The sequence below is a fragment of the Schistocerca americana genome, chromosome X (assembly GCF_021461395.2).
Source record: "Schistocerca americana isolate TAMUIC-IGC-003095 chromosome X, iqSchAmer2.1, whole genome shotgun sequence".
Lineage (NCBI taxonomy): Eukaryota > Metazoa > Arthropoda > Insecta > Orthoptera > Acrididae > Schistocerca > Schistocerca americana.
In genome coordinates, this window is record NC_060130.1 from 848,589,806 (window position 1) to 848,608,155 (window position 18,350).

General features: G+C 43.0%; 1 protein-coding gene across 1 annotated transcript in view; it reads left to right on the forward strand.

Moving 5' to 3' along the window:
* Nucleotides 1-18,350, forward strand: part of LOC124556712 (protein unc-50 homolog A) — a 96,704-nt gene that overhangs the window by 62,852 nt on the left and 15,502 nt on the right. The window contains exon 5 of the mRNA XM_047130698.1: nucleotides 10,345-10,484. Coding sequence (XP_046986654.1) covers nucleotides 10,345-10,484 — 140 coding nt within the window. The remainder of the gene's footprint in view (nucleotides 1-10,344; nucleotides 10,485-18,350) is intronic.

The window sequence follows — 18,350 nt, forward strand, 5'->3', positions numbered from 1 at the left end:
ACCTGATATCTTAGCCCGGCCGGCCTCCGTGTCGCCAGTGCACACCACCAACCGTTTTTCAGTGTTGGAGTCCACAGACTGACTGCACAAGCTGATGCTTCTATGGACTGCATGGGCCAAGATCCTCCTGCTTCTGTGCCCTGTAATAGTGACTCTTCATAGGCTGTTACTCGGCAGCTGCCGAAGTGACACCCCTACGTCTCTTCCTCATCGTGACTCTCCTCCAATGGAACATTCATGGCCTTTGATTCCACAAAGAGGATGTAGCATCACAGTATCCCCTTGTACTCTGCCCTCTGGAAACGAAATTGCGCTCTCATGACTGCTGTGAGCTTTCGAATTTCTTATTGATTCATTTTGACCTTCTCCCTGAGGTCAGCATTCCATCTCATGGGGTGGTCATGCTGCTCATACAGGATGACATTCATAGTCAGCCCATCTCCCTGACTACCCATCTTCAAGCTGTTGCAGTTCGCCTTTTCCTTCCTCACCTGACTTTTTCCCTCTGTGCCATTTATGTCCCTCCATCATTCAGTGTCACCAGGGCAGACTCCTTCAGCTTATTGGGCAGCTACCTCCCCCATTTTTTCTACTCGGTGACTTTAAAGTGCATCATCCCCTTTGGGGTTCTCCCAGGACTTGTCAGAGAAGTGCCCTCTTGGCTGACTTTCATAACCTCTTCTGCCTTAACACTTTCCTGTCCGACTCCTCGCACACCTATTCCCATTTGGACCTATCCTTCTGCACTGCCCAGCTTGCCCATCCTCTTTAGTGGTCCGTTCTTTCTGACACCTACTCGAGTGACCATTTCCCGTGTGCTGTCTGTTTGCTGAATCCTACCCCATCCGCGTGCGCACCCAAATGACAGCTTACTAAGGCTGACTGGCATCTTTAGTCCTCCTTGTCGACCTTCGAAGAACAATATTTCCCCAGTTGTGATGACCAGGTGGAATATCTCACAAATGTTATCCTTAAGAACGTTCCATTCCTCGCACTTCCTCTTTACCACATTGTGTCCCAGTCGTGAGGCATGCTGCGACACAATTCATGCACAGAGACTTGCTCTCCGCATTTTTAACAGTCATCGTACGGTGGCAAACTGCATTCATTGTAAATAGTTGCGTGCAAAGTGTTGTCGCGTTCTTCGGGATAGCAAACAAGCTAGCTGTATTTCATTCACTAGTTCTTTTAACAGTTCCACACCTTCCTCTGTCATGTGGGCCAACCTCAGACGGCTCTCTGGGGCCAAGATCCATTCCCCCATTGCCAGTCTCACAGTAGCAGACGATGTTATTACTATCTCCAACATCTTGGGCCACCATTTTCCAGAAGTTTCAAGCTCTTCCCACTATCACTTCCTTCATTGGAAACAAGCGGAGGAGGCTTGGGCGATACTCTTCTCTTCTTTTCCTAATCGTGAGTTCTACAATGCCACCTTTACTAAGAGAGAGGTAGAGCATGCTCTCAGTTCAACCCAATACTCCACCTCAGGGCCAGATGCTATCCACATTCAGATGTTGCAGCACCTTTCTCTTGTGGGCAAGCACTTTGTGCTTAACATGTACAACCGCATCTGAGCAGAGGGCACATTTCCCGGATGATGGCGTGAAGCCATCATCATGCCCATACCTAAGCCCGGTAAGGACAAAAATCTTCCGTCTAGCTACTGCCCCATCTCTCTTACCAGCTGCAGTTACAAGGTGATGGAATGTATGATTCATGCCCGGCTGGTATGGTGGCTCAAAACTCACAGTTTACTGATGAATGAAGAGTGTGAATTTAGAGCGCGGTGTTCTGCAGTTGACCATCTTGTTACTTTGTCCACCCATGTCATGAATGGTTTTCTGCGGAAATCCCAGACTGTGGCTGTGTTTTTGGATTTGGGGAAGGTGTATGACACCTGCTGTAGAACTGGCATCCTCCGTACTCTTTACATGTGGGGCTTCTGTGGGTGCCTGCCCCGTTTCCTTCAGGCATTTTTAAAAGACTGAGTTTTCAAGGTGCATGTGGGTTCTGCCTTGTTGGACACCTTTATCCAGAAAATGCTGTGCTTCAGGGTTCTGTCCTGAGCGTCGTCGTCTTTGCTATCGCCACTAACCTTATAATGGCCTGTCTCCTGCCAGGCATCTCCAGCTCTCTTTTTATTGACAATTTTGCCATCTCTTGCAGTTCTCCACAGACCTGTCTCACTGAGTGGGGTCTTCAGCGATGTCTTTACTCCTGGAGCATCGACAATGGCTTTCACTTTTCCACTGACAAAACAGTCTGTATGAATTTCTGACGATGCAATTGATTTCTCCCACCATCTTTACATCTTGGGCCTGTTGCCATTCCATTAATTGAAAGTACGAAATTCCTGGGCTCATGCTTGATAGGAAACTCTCTTGGTCCTCCCATGTGTCTTACCTGGCAGCCCACTGTACGTGGTTCCTCAATGGTATTTCCTAGGGTGACGATCAAACCACACTCCTCCATTTGTACTGGTCCCTTGTTTGTTCGAAACTCGACTATGGGTGCTTTGTTTCTGTGTCTGCAAGTCCATCCTTCTTATGCCATCTCAACACTATCTACCATTGTGGCATTCATTTGGCCACTGGCATCTTTTACACTAGCCCAGTTGAGAGCTGAACTACCAGTGCCTCCCACCGTGACTTTCTCCTCGGCAGGTATGCATGCCGTTTGTCTGCGATGTGTGGCCACCCATCCTATGCCTCCTTCTTTGATGATTCCTTTGTTTGCCAGTATGGGGCACATCCCTCTTCTCTGTTACCTCCTGGAATCCGCTTTCAGCACTTGCTTCAGCGGCTTAACTTCACACTACCTGCAACTTTCCTGGTTAGTGTGAACCCTTCACCACCTTGGTTTCATGAAGTGGCCCATGTTATCCTTGGCCTTCATTTGCTTCCAAAGGACACTTCTCCAGCCTTGCTTTACTGCCTTCATTTTCACGACCTTCGCATGGAACTTTGCGTTAGTACCTTTGTATACACTGATGGCTCTCAGACTGACCGCGGGGTCGGGTGTGCCTTTGTCATTGGCATTGGCATCTATATCGGCTTCCAGCACACTGCTAATTATTTACAGCTGAGCTCTTCGCCCTGTATCAGGTCATGGAGTAAATCTAGCGACACAACGTTTTCAATTGTGTCCTGTACTCAGACTCATTCAGCACCCTTCAAAATCTATGTGCACTGAACATCACCCATCCCTTAGTGCAGCGGGTTCAGGAGAACTGTCACTTGCTCCCTCTAGGTGGGTCCAGTGTGATGTTTCTGTGGGTTCCTGGTCATATCAGTCTGCCAATAAAGGACGCTGCTGATGCTCAGACCGTGCGTGTGCCTCTGATGATCTCTGTGTCGCCGTCTGTCAGGAGGTGGTGTCCCTTTGGCATCGCCAGTAGTCCTCCCTTCATGGGAATAAGCTCTGGCTAATTAAGCCTCTCCCAGTGGCTTGGACTACCACCTCTCAGCCCTCCCACCAGGAGGAGGGCATTTTAACTAGGCTGCATATTGGGCACTGTCGTTTTAGCCATTGTCATTTGATAAGTGGCATTACCCCAGCACTTTGTACACATTGTGCCCAAGTTTTAACTGTCAGCCACTTCCTGATGGAATGCCCATTTTTTAACTGTTTACGTTCTTGCTTGGGTTTGCTGTCTGAGTTATCAGCTGTTTTAGCAAATGACGCGGGAGGTGTTGACCGTGTTTTACTTTTTATCCTCCAAAGCAATATGGCGAAGGCCATTTCATTTTTAGTATTGGTCCTCCGTTTCTGTATGGTCTCTCTTTTAGCCCTTTTTTCACATGCCTGTTCTTAGCAGCCTTCTGTTATGTCAATAGGGGCTGATGTATAATCATTTTTATCGCCTCTGTGTCTTTGTATTCTATAGTTTTTACTTGGGCGCATATGACCCCAGTTGTTTTTTGTGCCCTAAAGCAAACCAAAACCAAAACCAAAACCAATCCCTGCTGATCAGATTAAACTGTTTTCCAGAGAGGAAGGAAAATACAAGAATACAACGCTCTGGACAACTCGGTTACCAAGAGGCCAAGTAGTAGTTCGAGCAGTTACACCCAGCATGTCAAACAATGTTGTATGCTGCAGCTACGATGACGTCGCCCCATTTGGCAAAGGTATTCCCACCTGTTACACCTCCTGCAGTGGGCCCTCAGGGGTGCTCAACCCTGCCTGCCCCCGTAATGGTTGGGAGCTACCCTCTTACTGCTCCCCCACACCTGCTTTGGGTTCCGTGGCTTCCCACCCACCAGAGACGTTCGTACCCACCTCCCAGCCAGAGAGAAATCACCTTCCTCCAGCTCCTCTCACCAGGAAGGGCTCGATACACTTTCTTCAAAGGTCTCCACCGGCCTACAACCAGGCACAAGCCAGTGGCTGAAGGAGCTACAGACTGCTGCTCGCAGAGCTCCATGATCATCACCTTTACCTGAAACTGATTCAGGGAAGCTCTCGTGATTGTTGAAATCTTCTAAGGAGAGGAAAGACAAGAAGTAGTCCTCCAATAAGGACGACCAACCAATGCCCCCATGCCATCAGATCCCACCTGTACCACTCATGTGGCCGAGTCAGAGATTCCGGCAGCCCCTGAGGCCCCAGTTCGCACCACACAATGGAAGCTGAAACCTATATATATTGATGCCAGAACCCCTCAACCAGTGGTGGCAGGTGACCCAAAGGCATAACCTGCCTCCATGGTCTCTTCATGGCCTCACTGTACATCAACATCATCATTCTCCAGTGGAATTGTAGCAGTTTTTTCTATGATGTGGCTGAGCTAAATCTTCTTTTAAGCACTTCACCTGCCTTCTGTATTGCACTTCTGGAGACATGGTTTCTAATAACGCACATCCCAGCTCTCTATGGATACCAGGGATGTAATAAGGATCATGCTGCCTATGACAGAGTGTCGGGTGGAGTTTGCACGTACAGACAATGTATATAGTGAACTCTTGCCTCTTAATACACTTTTGGAGACTGTGGCTGTTCGGGTTAGGGGATTTCAGGATATTACCATCTGAAATGTTTACCTCCCTCCCGATGGTGAAGTGTCTCAGAACATACTGTTTGCATTCGTTTTTCAGCTCCCCCCACCTTTCCTAATCTAGGGTGATTTCAACACCCATAGCCTTTTTGTGGGGTGGAACCATGGTCACTGGCCATGGTAAAGACCCCGAAAATTTACTGGCAGAACTTGACCTTTGCCTCTTGTGTACTGGTACCCCCACACACTCGGCCACTGACCTTTCCATTTGCAGCCCTTGTCTTCTCCCATCCATCTACTGGAGGGTCCATGCTGAGCTGTGTGGTAGTGACCATTTCCTGATCTTCCTGTCCCTCCCTCAGTGTCACTCCCCTGGTCACGTGCCCAGGTGGGCTCTCAAGACGTGACCTTGGCTCTCCCCCATATGGAGATTTCGATGAGGCAGTCCAGAACACAACTACGGCCATTCTTTTTGCAACTGATTTAGCAATCCCCTGTTCCTCGAGCCTGTCCAAACACAAGACGTGATCTTGGTAGTTCACGGAAATTGCAGAGGCATTAGAGATCATAGGCAGACTTTCCAACACCACAAGTGGTACCCATCGTTGGAGCACCTCATTGCCTTTAAGCGGCTCCATGCCCGGGTTCGCCACTAATAAAAAGATGAAAGCTAGAATGCTATGTTTCAACCATTGGACCACATGCCTCTCCTTTACAGGTTTAGGCTAAGATCAGACGTCTCTGTGGATATCAGACACCTGCAGGTGTACCTGGCATTATCTTGAGTGGCACTGTCTGTACTGGCCCATATGCCATGAACGAAGATTTTGATCTGCACTATACTCAAGCCTCAGCGTCTGAGAATTATCAACCTGCCTTTCATGTTGTAAACCAGTGGGTGGAGCGAAAGCAATTACTTTGTGCTACACACCACCTCGAGCCATATAATGCTCCATTCAATGAGTGGAAATTAGTCAATGTCCTAACCCAGTGGCCTGATACAGCCCCAGAGCCAGACAGCATTCATAACCAAATGACCAAACACCTACTGGTGGATTGTCTGCATCATATCCTTGCCATCTTTAACCGCATACGGAGCGAGGGCGAGTTCCCATTGCAGTCGTGAGAGAGCATCGTTGTCCCAGTACTGAAACCGAGTAAGCACCATCTAGAGATGGACAGTTATTGCCCTATAAGTCTCACCAATGTTCTCTGTAAGTTGTGTGAATGCATGGTGAGCTGGCAGCTGTGTTGGCTCCTTGAGTCTCGGGGACTTCTGGCTCTGTCCCAGGGTGGTTTTCACCAAGGCTGTTCCACTGCTGATAACCCCCTCTCCTCCTCCCCCACCATATCCAAGAGAATGGGTGCCCGCATTGCTCTGTACTGAGTGTGCCTATCTTTCTGGTAGCCATCAGTGGTCTAGCAGCAGCTGCTAGGTCCTCAGTACTGCCCTTCTTTTATGCTGACGACTTTTGCCACTACTATTGCTCCTCTGGTGTGGGTGTCACTGAACGTCGACTGCAAGGCTCTATACAAAACATTCAGTCATGGGGTGTCACCCATGGCTTTAGATTTTCCACTGCCAAGACTCACGTCATGCACTTCTGTCAATGTACAATTCACTTACAACCAGAACTTTACCTCGACGACCAGCTACTCAGTGTGGTGAAGACACACAGCTTTTTAGGACTGGTCTTCAATTTTCAGTTGACATGGATTCCCCATCTTTGCCATCTTAAGCAAAAGTGCTGGCTGCACCTTAATACAATTTGCTGCCTTAGTAACACCAGTTGGGGTGCAAATCACTCTACCCTTCTGCAGCTGTACAAAGCCCTGGTACAATCTCACCTTGATTATGGGTGTCTGGCATACAGTTTGACATCGCCCTCAGCATTGCAGATATTGGATCCAACATTCCACTGTGGGGTTCGACTTGCGGCAGGAACCTTTGGAACTAGATCTGTGAACAGCTTCCTAATGGAAGCTGGGTCCCTCCCATTGCAGATCAGGCATCAACAACAGCTGGCCAGTTACAGTACTCTCATTCACTGCTCCACTAAGCATCTGAATTACTGTCTTCTCTTTCCAAACACTGTAATCAGTCTCCTGCAATGACAGTCTCAATCAGGGATTACAGTTGCACTCTGCATCCAGTTTATCCTCTCTGCACTTCAGTTGTTTCCTCTTTCGCATCTCCTCTAGACCCACTGCCATATACCCCCATGGAGCATCCCTCAGCCATAGCTTCGTCTTGACCTATCACAAGGTCCGAAAGACTTGGTTCATCGCAAGGCCCTGCGCCACCAGTTTTTCTCCGTCCTTGGCACATCCCAAGATCCAGAAGTTGTCTACCCTGATGGCTCGATGGTTGCTGATCATCTAGACTTTGCTTATACTCATGTAGGACATACTGAACTACTCTCCTTGCCAGATGGCTGCAGTGTTGTCACTGCGGAGGTGGTAGCCATCTCTTGTGCTCTTGAACATATCCATTCCTGCACTGGTGTGTCCTTTCTCATCTACAGCGACTTGAACAGTTTGCAAAATCTTGACCAGTGCTACCATCACCATCCCTTGGTCATTGTTATTCAGGATTCCCTGTATGTCTTTGAACAGTGTGGATGCTCAGTGACCTTCATCTGGACCCTGGGCCATGTCAGGATCCCAGGGAATGAACTTGCTGATAGTCTGGCCAAACTGGCTACCAGTAAACTGACTCTTGAGATTGGAATTCTGGAAACAGACCTCCAATTGGTATTACGCTGACAAGTTTTAGGTGCCTGGAATATGGAATGCTCACACTGACTTTACCATACTAACTACAGGTGATAAAGGAGACTACGAATCTGTGGAGTTCCTCCTGCTGGGCTCTCGCAAGGACTCCACTGTCCTTTACCAGCTCTGCATTGGCCATACTTGGCTGCCTCATGGTCATCTCCTCCGTAGTGAGGACCCACCCCACTGTCATGGTTCTTGTTTGACGGAAGTCTGCATTTTGCTGGGCTGTCCCAACCTAGCGACCCTACAGAAGACTCTTAATGTCCCTGATTCCCTACCACTAGTGTTAGGAGATGATGCCCCACAGCTGACTTAGGTTTTTAGGTTTTATTTATGACACGTTCTTTTACCACGCTCTTTAAGGGAGGGCTGCTTAGCCTTATCAGCCCATTGAGGGATTGGCAGAACACTCATATGCGCCTCTTCCCAAACTGGGCTGCAGCCTTCTGGGCTTGATAGTCCATCCTGACCCTCTCATTACCTGCTCTTTTACTCTTCTCCCCCCTCCCCCTCCCCCCTCCCCTTCATGTGGTGTGTTAAGACTTGTTCATCTTTTGTTTCTCCAAGGTAATCTCAGAGTAAAGTACCTCTGTTAAATGGCAGGGGCTGGGGGGTGTATGTCCCCTCATTGCACTCTGCTATCAGGGGCTTCCGGCTGCTCCCTAGATGAGGCACCTTCCTTCCCTTTCTTCCTTTGCCTCCTTGTCTTCTTTTTGTCCTTTACCTCAACTTTGCTGATGTTAGTAAATCTCGGTTTTCTCTTCCCCTGAGTTTTGTGCAGTAGGCTACCTCTGATCTACAGTCATACAGACCTGTTTGTTCGAAGGCAAAGGGACTGGTGACCTAGTAGTTTGGTCCTTTAAACCATCAAGCCAAACAACCAAGCTGAAGCTCTCTGCAATTGCAGAGGGTTCTGAACAAATATGGGACCTACACGCAGAAATAACAGCTAAACGTTACTGTCCCTGGTTCCATAAAAACCATTCTCTTTTTAAAATGATACTATCCAGACATAGCTCCAGCAGATTGAGTAATGAACACTGCTATCCTCCCATGTTCTTATAACATTGGTGCCAGAAGAAGAAGATATGGATACAGCAGTTGTCTGTGATAGTTTAAGCCATGCCATCTTGTATGAGTCATTGGGAACATTCCACTGTGATAGCTCTAAGAGATACCAGTGAGAAATCCTGTGCCGTAAACTGAACAGATTAGTCAGGAAGTAGCAGATATTATGTAATTATAAAATCCACCTTTGGTATCATGATGATAATGAAAGCAGCTAATGATGTATAACGCTGAAAGCTATATTTTATCAGTTTGACCATTTTCCCTTTTCACATATTCAGTTTTGCTAGGGGAAAAAAAGTAATGCAGGACAGGCCCTGTCACCCCAATAACAATTCTGACATGCATGCTGTGGCAATGACTTGACAAGACACATGATCCATGCATTCTCAGTAGCTCTTAGCAGATCAGTTTTTGCAGTCCAAGATGTGAACATTCCAGTTGTTTACAGTAGCATGATGAAAGTATCTGTTTTTTCATATCTCAAACAGGTTGCTGAGGTGGACAATCTGGTTCTCATGCTGTGCCAGCAGATGTCTGTATCATTTCCTTGTGATTGGTAGTAACAAACATATCAGGCATCCCATTCATCCCATGTAAAAATTTCCACCACCACTGGCCTGAACTGTACCAAACTGAAAAGACAGGTGCATCACCATACATATTTTTCAATGCGCTTGTCCCCCGTCATTAACCTGTACTAAGATTTACCACAACTCAAAAGCCAGGTGGTTTGTTTACCTTTTTATAAAATATTCTGTGATGGTTTTTTTGTGATCATGCCAAGCACTGTGGTCTTTTATATATATGTATCAGAGTTATTCAAGTGTGCTGCTGGTTCCTGCAACCCATAACGAGTATAGATTGTTCTAAATTGTATGGCTGCTCACATGCAGCTTCTTACAGCATCGAATTGGCTAATAATCTGCTACACTGTGGCCTGTCATATCTGCAATTAAAATCCAGTACAACAAAAGGCAGTGTATGAAATTTCTACTATTCGTGGTACTTGTAGTGACCATAGACAAGGTAGACTGTGGAAAAATCATTCCCTCCTGGATTTCATAGGTGGCATACCCTGTCATCCATAGCTATTCCACAGCTAGAAACACTGTTTACTGCCAAAACAGTTGTAAGTATCGTGTGCGTATGTCAGATGTACAGTATCACATCTGAGAGACTTGCAAAGGAAAGCAGTGTGTCTAACTGGCTCCTATCATACCACAGGTCTTCTAAATATGGTCTGTTGCTTGCCGATTGGTTGTTCATCTTTTTTGCTTTCAAATGAAAAAGTTAGTGACCAGTGATAGTAATTGTGTTTGTAATTATAAGTTCACATTTCAAACTGTTTGTAGAATTGATCAAATGTTTTAAAAATGTAAATAAACTACATTAAACACATTTTCTTTTTGCAAATGTCTTAGAATGTTGGTTTCAACTTTGTAAATTGTAGGGTAATAGCAGACTGTAAGTACAAAATCGTAATTTCTTTTTTTTAGGTTTGTTACTAACAGATACATGATAAAACCGTCATGTCGAGATCAGGATGTTGAGTGGGGTTATGCATTTGATGTTCATCTCAATGCTTTCTTTCCTGTCCTGATTATTCTACATGTGTTCCAACTGTTTTTCTATAGAGGTAAGTTCACAGGAATTACCTTATTTCTACTATTGATTAGTTACAGCCTACACCGTAGTTTTATCAGGTCCTTTAGCTTAGGCAGTTATGTAGTTTGCCCTGCAATTGTATTGTGTTATCAATTTTCATCTCTTTTTATTTTGTTTATGGATGGCTAACAATCGAGTACATTGTGTACTAACCTATTTATTCATTGATTCTGTTATACGTATCAGTGAATGCTAGAATAAGCTGTTTAACATTGTTGGTATAAGTTTCTAGCTTCATCTGGCATGAATGTCCATGGATCAGTGTATTGTACACGAGGGATATACAACTACCAGCACAATATCTGGCACTTTTTGGCATTTAGTTCATGACTAAGATTGTGATGGTTTTTACATCTCACTAGTATGTGACACAGTGGGATGTTGGTGTAAATAAGTGAAATTCTTAAGTTGAGATGAATTAAAGAGAAACATAACAAATGAAATTAAGGTGTTTTGCAAACAGTAGCTAATAAATGAATTGGAACATAATTGTTCATCAAGGCTTACATTTTTGTCCCAAAGTGTGAACATTCTTGTTCAGTGCCAGATTGCATCTGTGCTCCAGGATGCCACAACTCAAGACTGGTGTGATCATATTATGTTTACTGCTTTATAAATGGGGAAGTATTTTTCACACAAAGCTTTAACTCATACCAGAAAGTTCAAAATTCTTTTCTCTGTAGAAATATTGCAGTGTATGTTGTCCCATTTAATGTAAAGAGATTAAGAACTTGACTTGAAAAGGAATCCCGTCTCTAATGACCTTGTTGTCGACGGGACATTAAACACTAATCTCCTCCTCCTCCTCCTCCTCCTCAAAAAGGAATCCTAAATGGTGAACTACAAAACAGTGTTGCTATGCAGGTGTTTCATAGGCATGAACATATTGTTTGAATGTATCCTGTGTTAACAGTTCACAGGGAGCACCTGGGCTCAAATCAGCAATAACTACTATTCTGATATGTTACAATTCTATGCAGTTTCTGTGGTTTCATGTTCGAAAGGATGTACATCATTGTATTCTGATGACATTTTCAATTAGTTATGTTGATTGTAGTGTGTGTTGACTCTTAACATGAGCTTTTTTGTGTGGGTGTCTCAGAGGTTATATTTAGCAACAACATATGGGTATGGAAAGGTGCCACATAAAGGACAGAATTTCATGCTCATAACTGCTGTGTTTAATATCTCAAGCTGCAAAGCTGCTGGAGTCATTGCTGTGACATCACTCTCAATGTAAATTTTCTCTTGTATCACTTTCTATTGACAGTTACATCATCTTTCCTGGTCTAGAAAAAGACTCAGTTAGTATCACCTTGGTCACATTCTCCTTTAGCCTTTTTTGCCTCATCCACCTGGTTAGCTGAGTGCATTAACAAACTGCTTCTGGGATTCGGGGAAATAAGCCTGATCTGGATCATATTTGCTTCACAGATTAACTGTGAGGTCTGGTGAACTGGCCAGCCTGCACATGATTTTTACCTCTTTTCCCATATCCCAGTGGGTAAATATTGGACTGATACCCACATTCCGCTTCAGATACCTGCTATAAAAACATTTCGAAAATGTTTTCACACTTGCACCTAGGATTAACTGTAGATGCAGACAGATGGGGCACATAGATTCTTCTGGGGCGGGGGAGGGGAGAGGGTAAATAAGAGGCTGGTGATGGTAGAAGTTTAATCTCTTCAGCCCTTAAGCAGCAGCAGCAGCAACAGCCTTTGTTACATCTGCTTCTGTCATGTAAAAAAGATGCAAGTATTACTTCTGTTTTCATCTTTTATAATTACTGATAACACTTCAACTACTGCTTCTATTACAACAGCAAAAAAAGATAAATCCTAGATATTAATAACCATTCTGAGCAATGAATTGTTTTATCACAGTAGTATTGTTATGTACATGCTTTTTGCTATGAAAAGCAAATACATCATTTTTCAGAGATGACAACATTCTATTTGTCTCGCACTAGATCGGCCATACTGCACTTCTTCAGAGGGGCACTTCTTCAGAGGGGCACTTCTTCAGAGGGGTAAAAATGCTTTGCTAGTGGCTACCTGACGTGTGGTCCTGTATTTAACTGCTGTGTAACTCCCGTTACTAGACCTGTTTCCTGAATTGTGTAACACGGTTTATCAGTAAATAAAGGAAATCATACTTTCCTTATATCTTCATACTATACTATTTCCAAGCACTGCAAAATATTCAGTTGTATTTTTGTCATATTTTTTGAAGACCAGGGCTTGAGATTTTTATTTATTACATCGTAGCATGTTACTTAAAATTTAAACACGGCCTGTATTCACTCATTCACATATTATAACTACCAACAGCAATGTTCTCTCTATACTTCAGAAACTAATTATACAATATGTATTATTACATCCAAACAACACTGCTTCTCATTTCCATAGCAATTTCTACTATTGATAAATAAAACCTACACCTACTATCAAATCTGTCTACCACTATTATAACAAAAACAGTGCTTATCTACCACATTCCACAATGCACTCCACTGCTCCCCAGTTCGTAGGCACATCCTGCCGGTTCCTTAGTTGCAGGGAACAGCTTCCCGGTGTGGAGGGAGTTGCCAGTGAGGATTATAGTCACTCCAGATCTGTTTCCTTGGGTGATGAGACACTGCCTACAGGTACACTTACAGTGCAGTGGTGTTGTTCAGATTGCTATCCATGCTATGTTAGCTGTTCATCTGCCACAACTGTTGACCTCAACTGTCTTCACTGTGTTGCTTCTCAATCTTCTGTCACAACCTACTGCAGTGCACTAGATGGGGGTTGATTGGTAATGTAAGATGCTACCCCAGCCTTTCTTGAAATAGCATCAACAGTATTGTCCAGCCTCTGCCTTTCTGCCTCGCAGAGGAGTGTCTTGTTGGCACCAAGTCTTCTGTGCCGGTTCAGCTGCTGCTGATTAGTATCAGCAAAATTGGCATCCTGTGGACATCCCCAGTGAGTATGTTCAGGCATGCCCACTTAACTGCAGGTACATTTAGAAACCTCTAAATGTACCTGCAGTTAAGTGGATAGTAGGTGGCGCAAGGCCCATAACCCATCAAGAAGTGTGTCAAGCCTCTTGAGGGATTCTGGTGCCTCATTCCCTGTGTGTGTGTGTGTGTGTGTGTGTGTGTGTGATTGTTTTATTTTTACATTTGAGACAAAACCATAGATGTGTCACAGGTGGAGGGTCAGATTGTGAATTTGCTGCTTGCTTGCAGCCCGCTTTCCTTATAATTTTGTGATTTATGGTATTTTTGTTTCTTCGGCCAATACATTGCCACTTTCTTCTGTATCTGGAGGTCCGAGTGGACGTATTCGAGGTATTACTTGCAATGCCTCAGTTGACACTGTACGAAAAGCTCTCATCAGCTGAAGTAGTTTTCTGAAATTTGTTCACCAAAGAAGACAAAGTAAACATTCAAAAACTTGAAGTAAGAATAGCTACTGACATGACATGACATGACTAACTGAGAAGCAGATATCCTTGGTGTACTGACGCAGCTTAAATTATTTAATAAAGCCAAGTCTTACAGTCCAGATTGTATAGCAGTTGGGTTCCATTCAGAGTACACTGATGTAATAGCTCCATACTTAGCAATCATATAAAACTGCTTGCTCTATGAAAAATTAGTACCTAAAGGCTAGATAGTTTTGCAGGTCAGACCAATATTCAGGAAAGGAAATAGAAGTATCTGCTGAGCTACAGACCCATATCATTGATGTTGATTTGCAGGAGGATTGTGGAAAATACACTGTTTTCGAACATTATGAATTACCTCAAAGAAAACAATCTATTGACACATAATCAGCGTGGATTCAGAAAATATTGCTCTTATGTAACAAAACTAGTTCTTTATCCTTATGAATTAAGGAGTGCTACCTACAGGGGAACACACGTTGATTCCATATTTATGAATTTACAGAAGACTAATGACACTGCTCCTCACAAGTAGTTTCTAATCAAATTGTGCGACTTTGCACTATTGTCTCAGTTGTGTTACTGGATTTGTGGTTTCTTGTCAGAAAGTCACAATTTATACTAACTGATATCTGAACAGCTGTTTGCAGATGATACTCTCATTTACTGTATAGTAACGTCATCAGAAGATCAAAACCATTTGCAAAATGATTTATACAAGACAGTGTTAAAAATGGCCGACTCTAAATAATGACAAGTATGAGATAATCCACACGAGTTCTCGAAGTAGTCCGTTAAATGTTGGTTACATGGTAAATCACACAAATTTAAAGGTTGTCAGTTCAACTAAATATCTGGAAATTACAATTACAGATAAAAAATTAGAACAATCAAATAGATAATGTTGTAGGGAAGATGAACCAAAGATTTACTTTTATTGGCAAAACACTTAAAAAGATGCAACAGGTCTACCATAGTGACTGCTTACACTAAGCTTTTCCGTCATCTGCTACAGTACTGCTGTATGGTATGGAATCCTTACCAGTCGGGATTGATGGAGGACATCAAAAAATTTCAGAGAATGGCAGCTCATTGTGTTCTATCATGAAATGGATATGATGTACAAGTTGGGATGGCAATCATTAAAACAAAAGTAATTTTCGTTGCAGGAATATCTTTTCACAACATTTCAATCACCAAATTTCTCCTCCAAATGTGAAAATATTCTGTTGACACCCACCTACATAGGGAGAAATGATCGTCGTAATAAAATAAATCAGAGTTTGCGTAGAAAAATTTAAGTGCTCCTTTTTTCCCCATTTGATGTTCAAGGGAACAGTAGAGAAATAGTGTGAAAGAAGATTGAACCCATTGTCAGACATTTATATGTGGAACGCAATGTAGTCATGTAGATGTGGAAGCATTCCATTTTGCACCCTGTTAACTACCTTTGCTGGTGTTAAGAGTAGTAGTCTGTGGACCCAAGAACTTGCACAATATCCAATTATTGCAGTTAGGTTAGCATTACAACATGTTCTTATTGTTTGCAATGGTATTTAAATCATAACTGACTAGACTAATAATTTTGTTCATCATGTTCCTGCATCTGTTGCTCATTTCTTCAATATATGCACTATAATATTGTCACTTGGCTAAGAAATTGCCTACTTATATGGTGACTGCTTTTCTTTTTGTGGACCTGTTGCTTAATTTCATGACTTTGCCTCTTAAAAGTTTCCATTTATCAACACGTACAAGGTCTTTTCAGGCTCAAAAGGCAATTTAACTCCTTGGTAACACTAAGGTAATTGTTGAAGGACTATGTTCCATCAAACTTCCAGGTTGCCTCTGGAACTTCCCTTCACAAGGATCATCAGGTCATTGACATGTACCTGGGTATGGCAGAGTTGTTTCTCTGTTTTGAAAATAGTTCGTAACAGTTGTGTAATGCTTATGGGCAGTCAAAGTCCATCAGGCGCTTATAAAGTGCTGGCCACCATAAGTGATCGAAAGCTTCGGCGATGTTCACCATTACGGCTACAACATATTTATTCTTAGCTTTTTTTTTTGCAGGTCTTTATCACTTCATTTACTTCATCTTCCGTTGATTTCCTGTTTGCATGCTACACACATTGGACCTACACCTGGAGTTATGGTCTGGGGTGCAATTTCGTATGACAGCAGGAGCACTCTCATGGTTATCCCACACGCCCTGACTGCTAAATTGTGTGTGTCCTGTGATTTGACATGTTGTGCTGTCATTCATGAATGGCTTTCCAGTATGGCTTACGGTAATCAGCAGTGCTGCTATTGACAACATCTCTATGGACTCATCGAGTAAATTGTCTAAATATTTTCAATTAAATTATAAGACTAATGAATAAAAAGAAATTGAGAACTAATAAACATAAAATGAATTGCATTAGCACACTGGAGTGATGTACTCAACCCATTTGAAATCAGTGAAAAATTTAATATATTCTGCAAAGTAACTTACAGTTCCTAAGGAAAGAATTCAAAACAAATTTAATAAATTATCATTATCATAAAAAAAAAAATTGTTTTGCAAGTATTCTTGAAGATACCTAAATCAGCTGCAACTGCCAGTAAATGTCGCAGAACTTCTCGACACAGATACGTTGGTAATACTGATTGAAATTTCTTGGCAAATCTCTTGTCTAGGGTTTCAAGGCGAGAAACTGATTATAGGCAGTATCACATTCAATGGATCGCTGCTTGTGTGGGGCCCTTAACAGGTTGCAGAAAAATATTGTGAATGGTGATTTTAGAAGCATTACTTTCAAAGTAAATTTCCATTTATGCAAGATGTGAGATGAATTTCTTAAAACACCCCTATCAAACACTTTGAAGGTCAACCACATAGAAAAATTTTGGACTCTGAAGACCAGCCATTTATGCCATTGTTTAAAATTTGACTGACATATTTGTGTTGTGTTTCTTGTAGCTGTACTGTATGTGTATTAATTTAAACCATTAACTTTTCCTAGTTGTGTGTTTGCGCTACTTAACAGTGATGTTGCTATTGGCTGACTACATCACATGTCCTATGGCCTGAATATCTGCTGTCATTGGCTGGCGAGATCAAATGACATGAGCTATGATTGGCAGACAAAGCACATTGCAATCTGGATTTCAGTGCTTCAGAAGCTACCTAGCTGTATTTAGTGGAATTCATATTTCTATTTTCAAAATATGAAAATGTGCAATGTAAACATTGCCACGTATCAAAGATCTTTCCGAAACACATTTTTTTTTTTTTTTTTTTTTGCTGGGTTTCATTTCCTAAAGTGTTGGAAGTTCTATGCTGGTGTATAAAACCTTTAGCATTCAAAGGACTGATACGCTTTACCCTCCAAGGAAGAGTAGATTGTCATTTAACATGGAAAAAACTTGCTTTCACTCAGGAAAGTGTGTTTTAATCGAGAACTCAGGGAAAAATCCAGGAACTTTTTTTTTTTTGTCCGTGTACGCACCCTGAATAATGTTGAATAGTGAGTGTACTGTGCTAAGAAATTAAGAGGTCAGTGTGCCCATGCAACATAACACCTCCTTGTCCAATAATACCTGGACCACTGAAATGATCATGTTCGACAATGTTCCAGGGTGTATTACATGTTCCCACTCCTCGCCACGTGAGGGTATATCCAACATTGTCAAACAGGATCGTTCTGGTGGTTCAGATGTTGTGGTGTATGGAGGCACAATGTTGCATAGGTGTACCAACATCCTAGTCTGTGAACGCAGCACCCTCACTGGCCAGTGTTATTTTGACACTGTACTCCTTCTCTGCATATATCTTCAAAGGGGTTGCATTCGACTATTTGACTGTGATTTAATTTTTAAGGGTGACAATGCATGACCACATCTACTGGAGGAGCTCTATGAATGAGTGGATATTCAGCAAACAGACTGGTCTGCCAGTCCCTCCCACCCCGAATTAAGTATCATGGAGCACTTGTTGGGAAAGACATTTTGGAGCATGTCCACATGCACCGATGACCATCCAGCAGTTGTAAACTGCACTGTTGGAGGAATGGGATGTCCTATAACAAGAACTCCTTACGAATATTGTTGCCATTGTGAGATCACACACCCTATTAAAAACCATATCCAATTGTTGTGATGCCCAGGGGATCATCATGAATCATCGAGGCTTTAGTTTAATTATTGTCTTTGAATAAAAGTGTCACATCTATTCATCTCATTCCTTATTTCTTTCAGTTACCTTCTGTACTATACTGTAGCAGTTCTTTCAATGTATAATCCAAATTTCATCGAACTGTGTTATGTAGCAGTGACACATCAGGCGGAAGTTACTTTTGTCCATCGGTTTTGCACATCAGTGTACATTCATTAGACCACCAGTAAACCCTCAGAA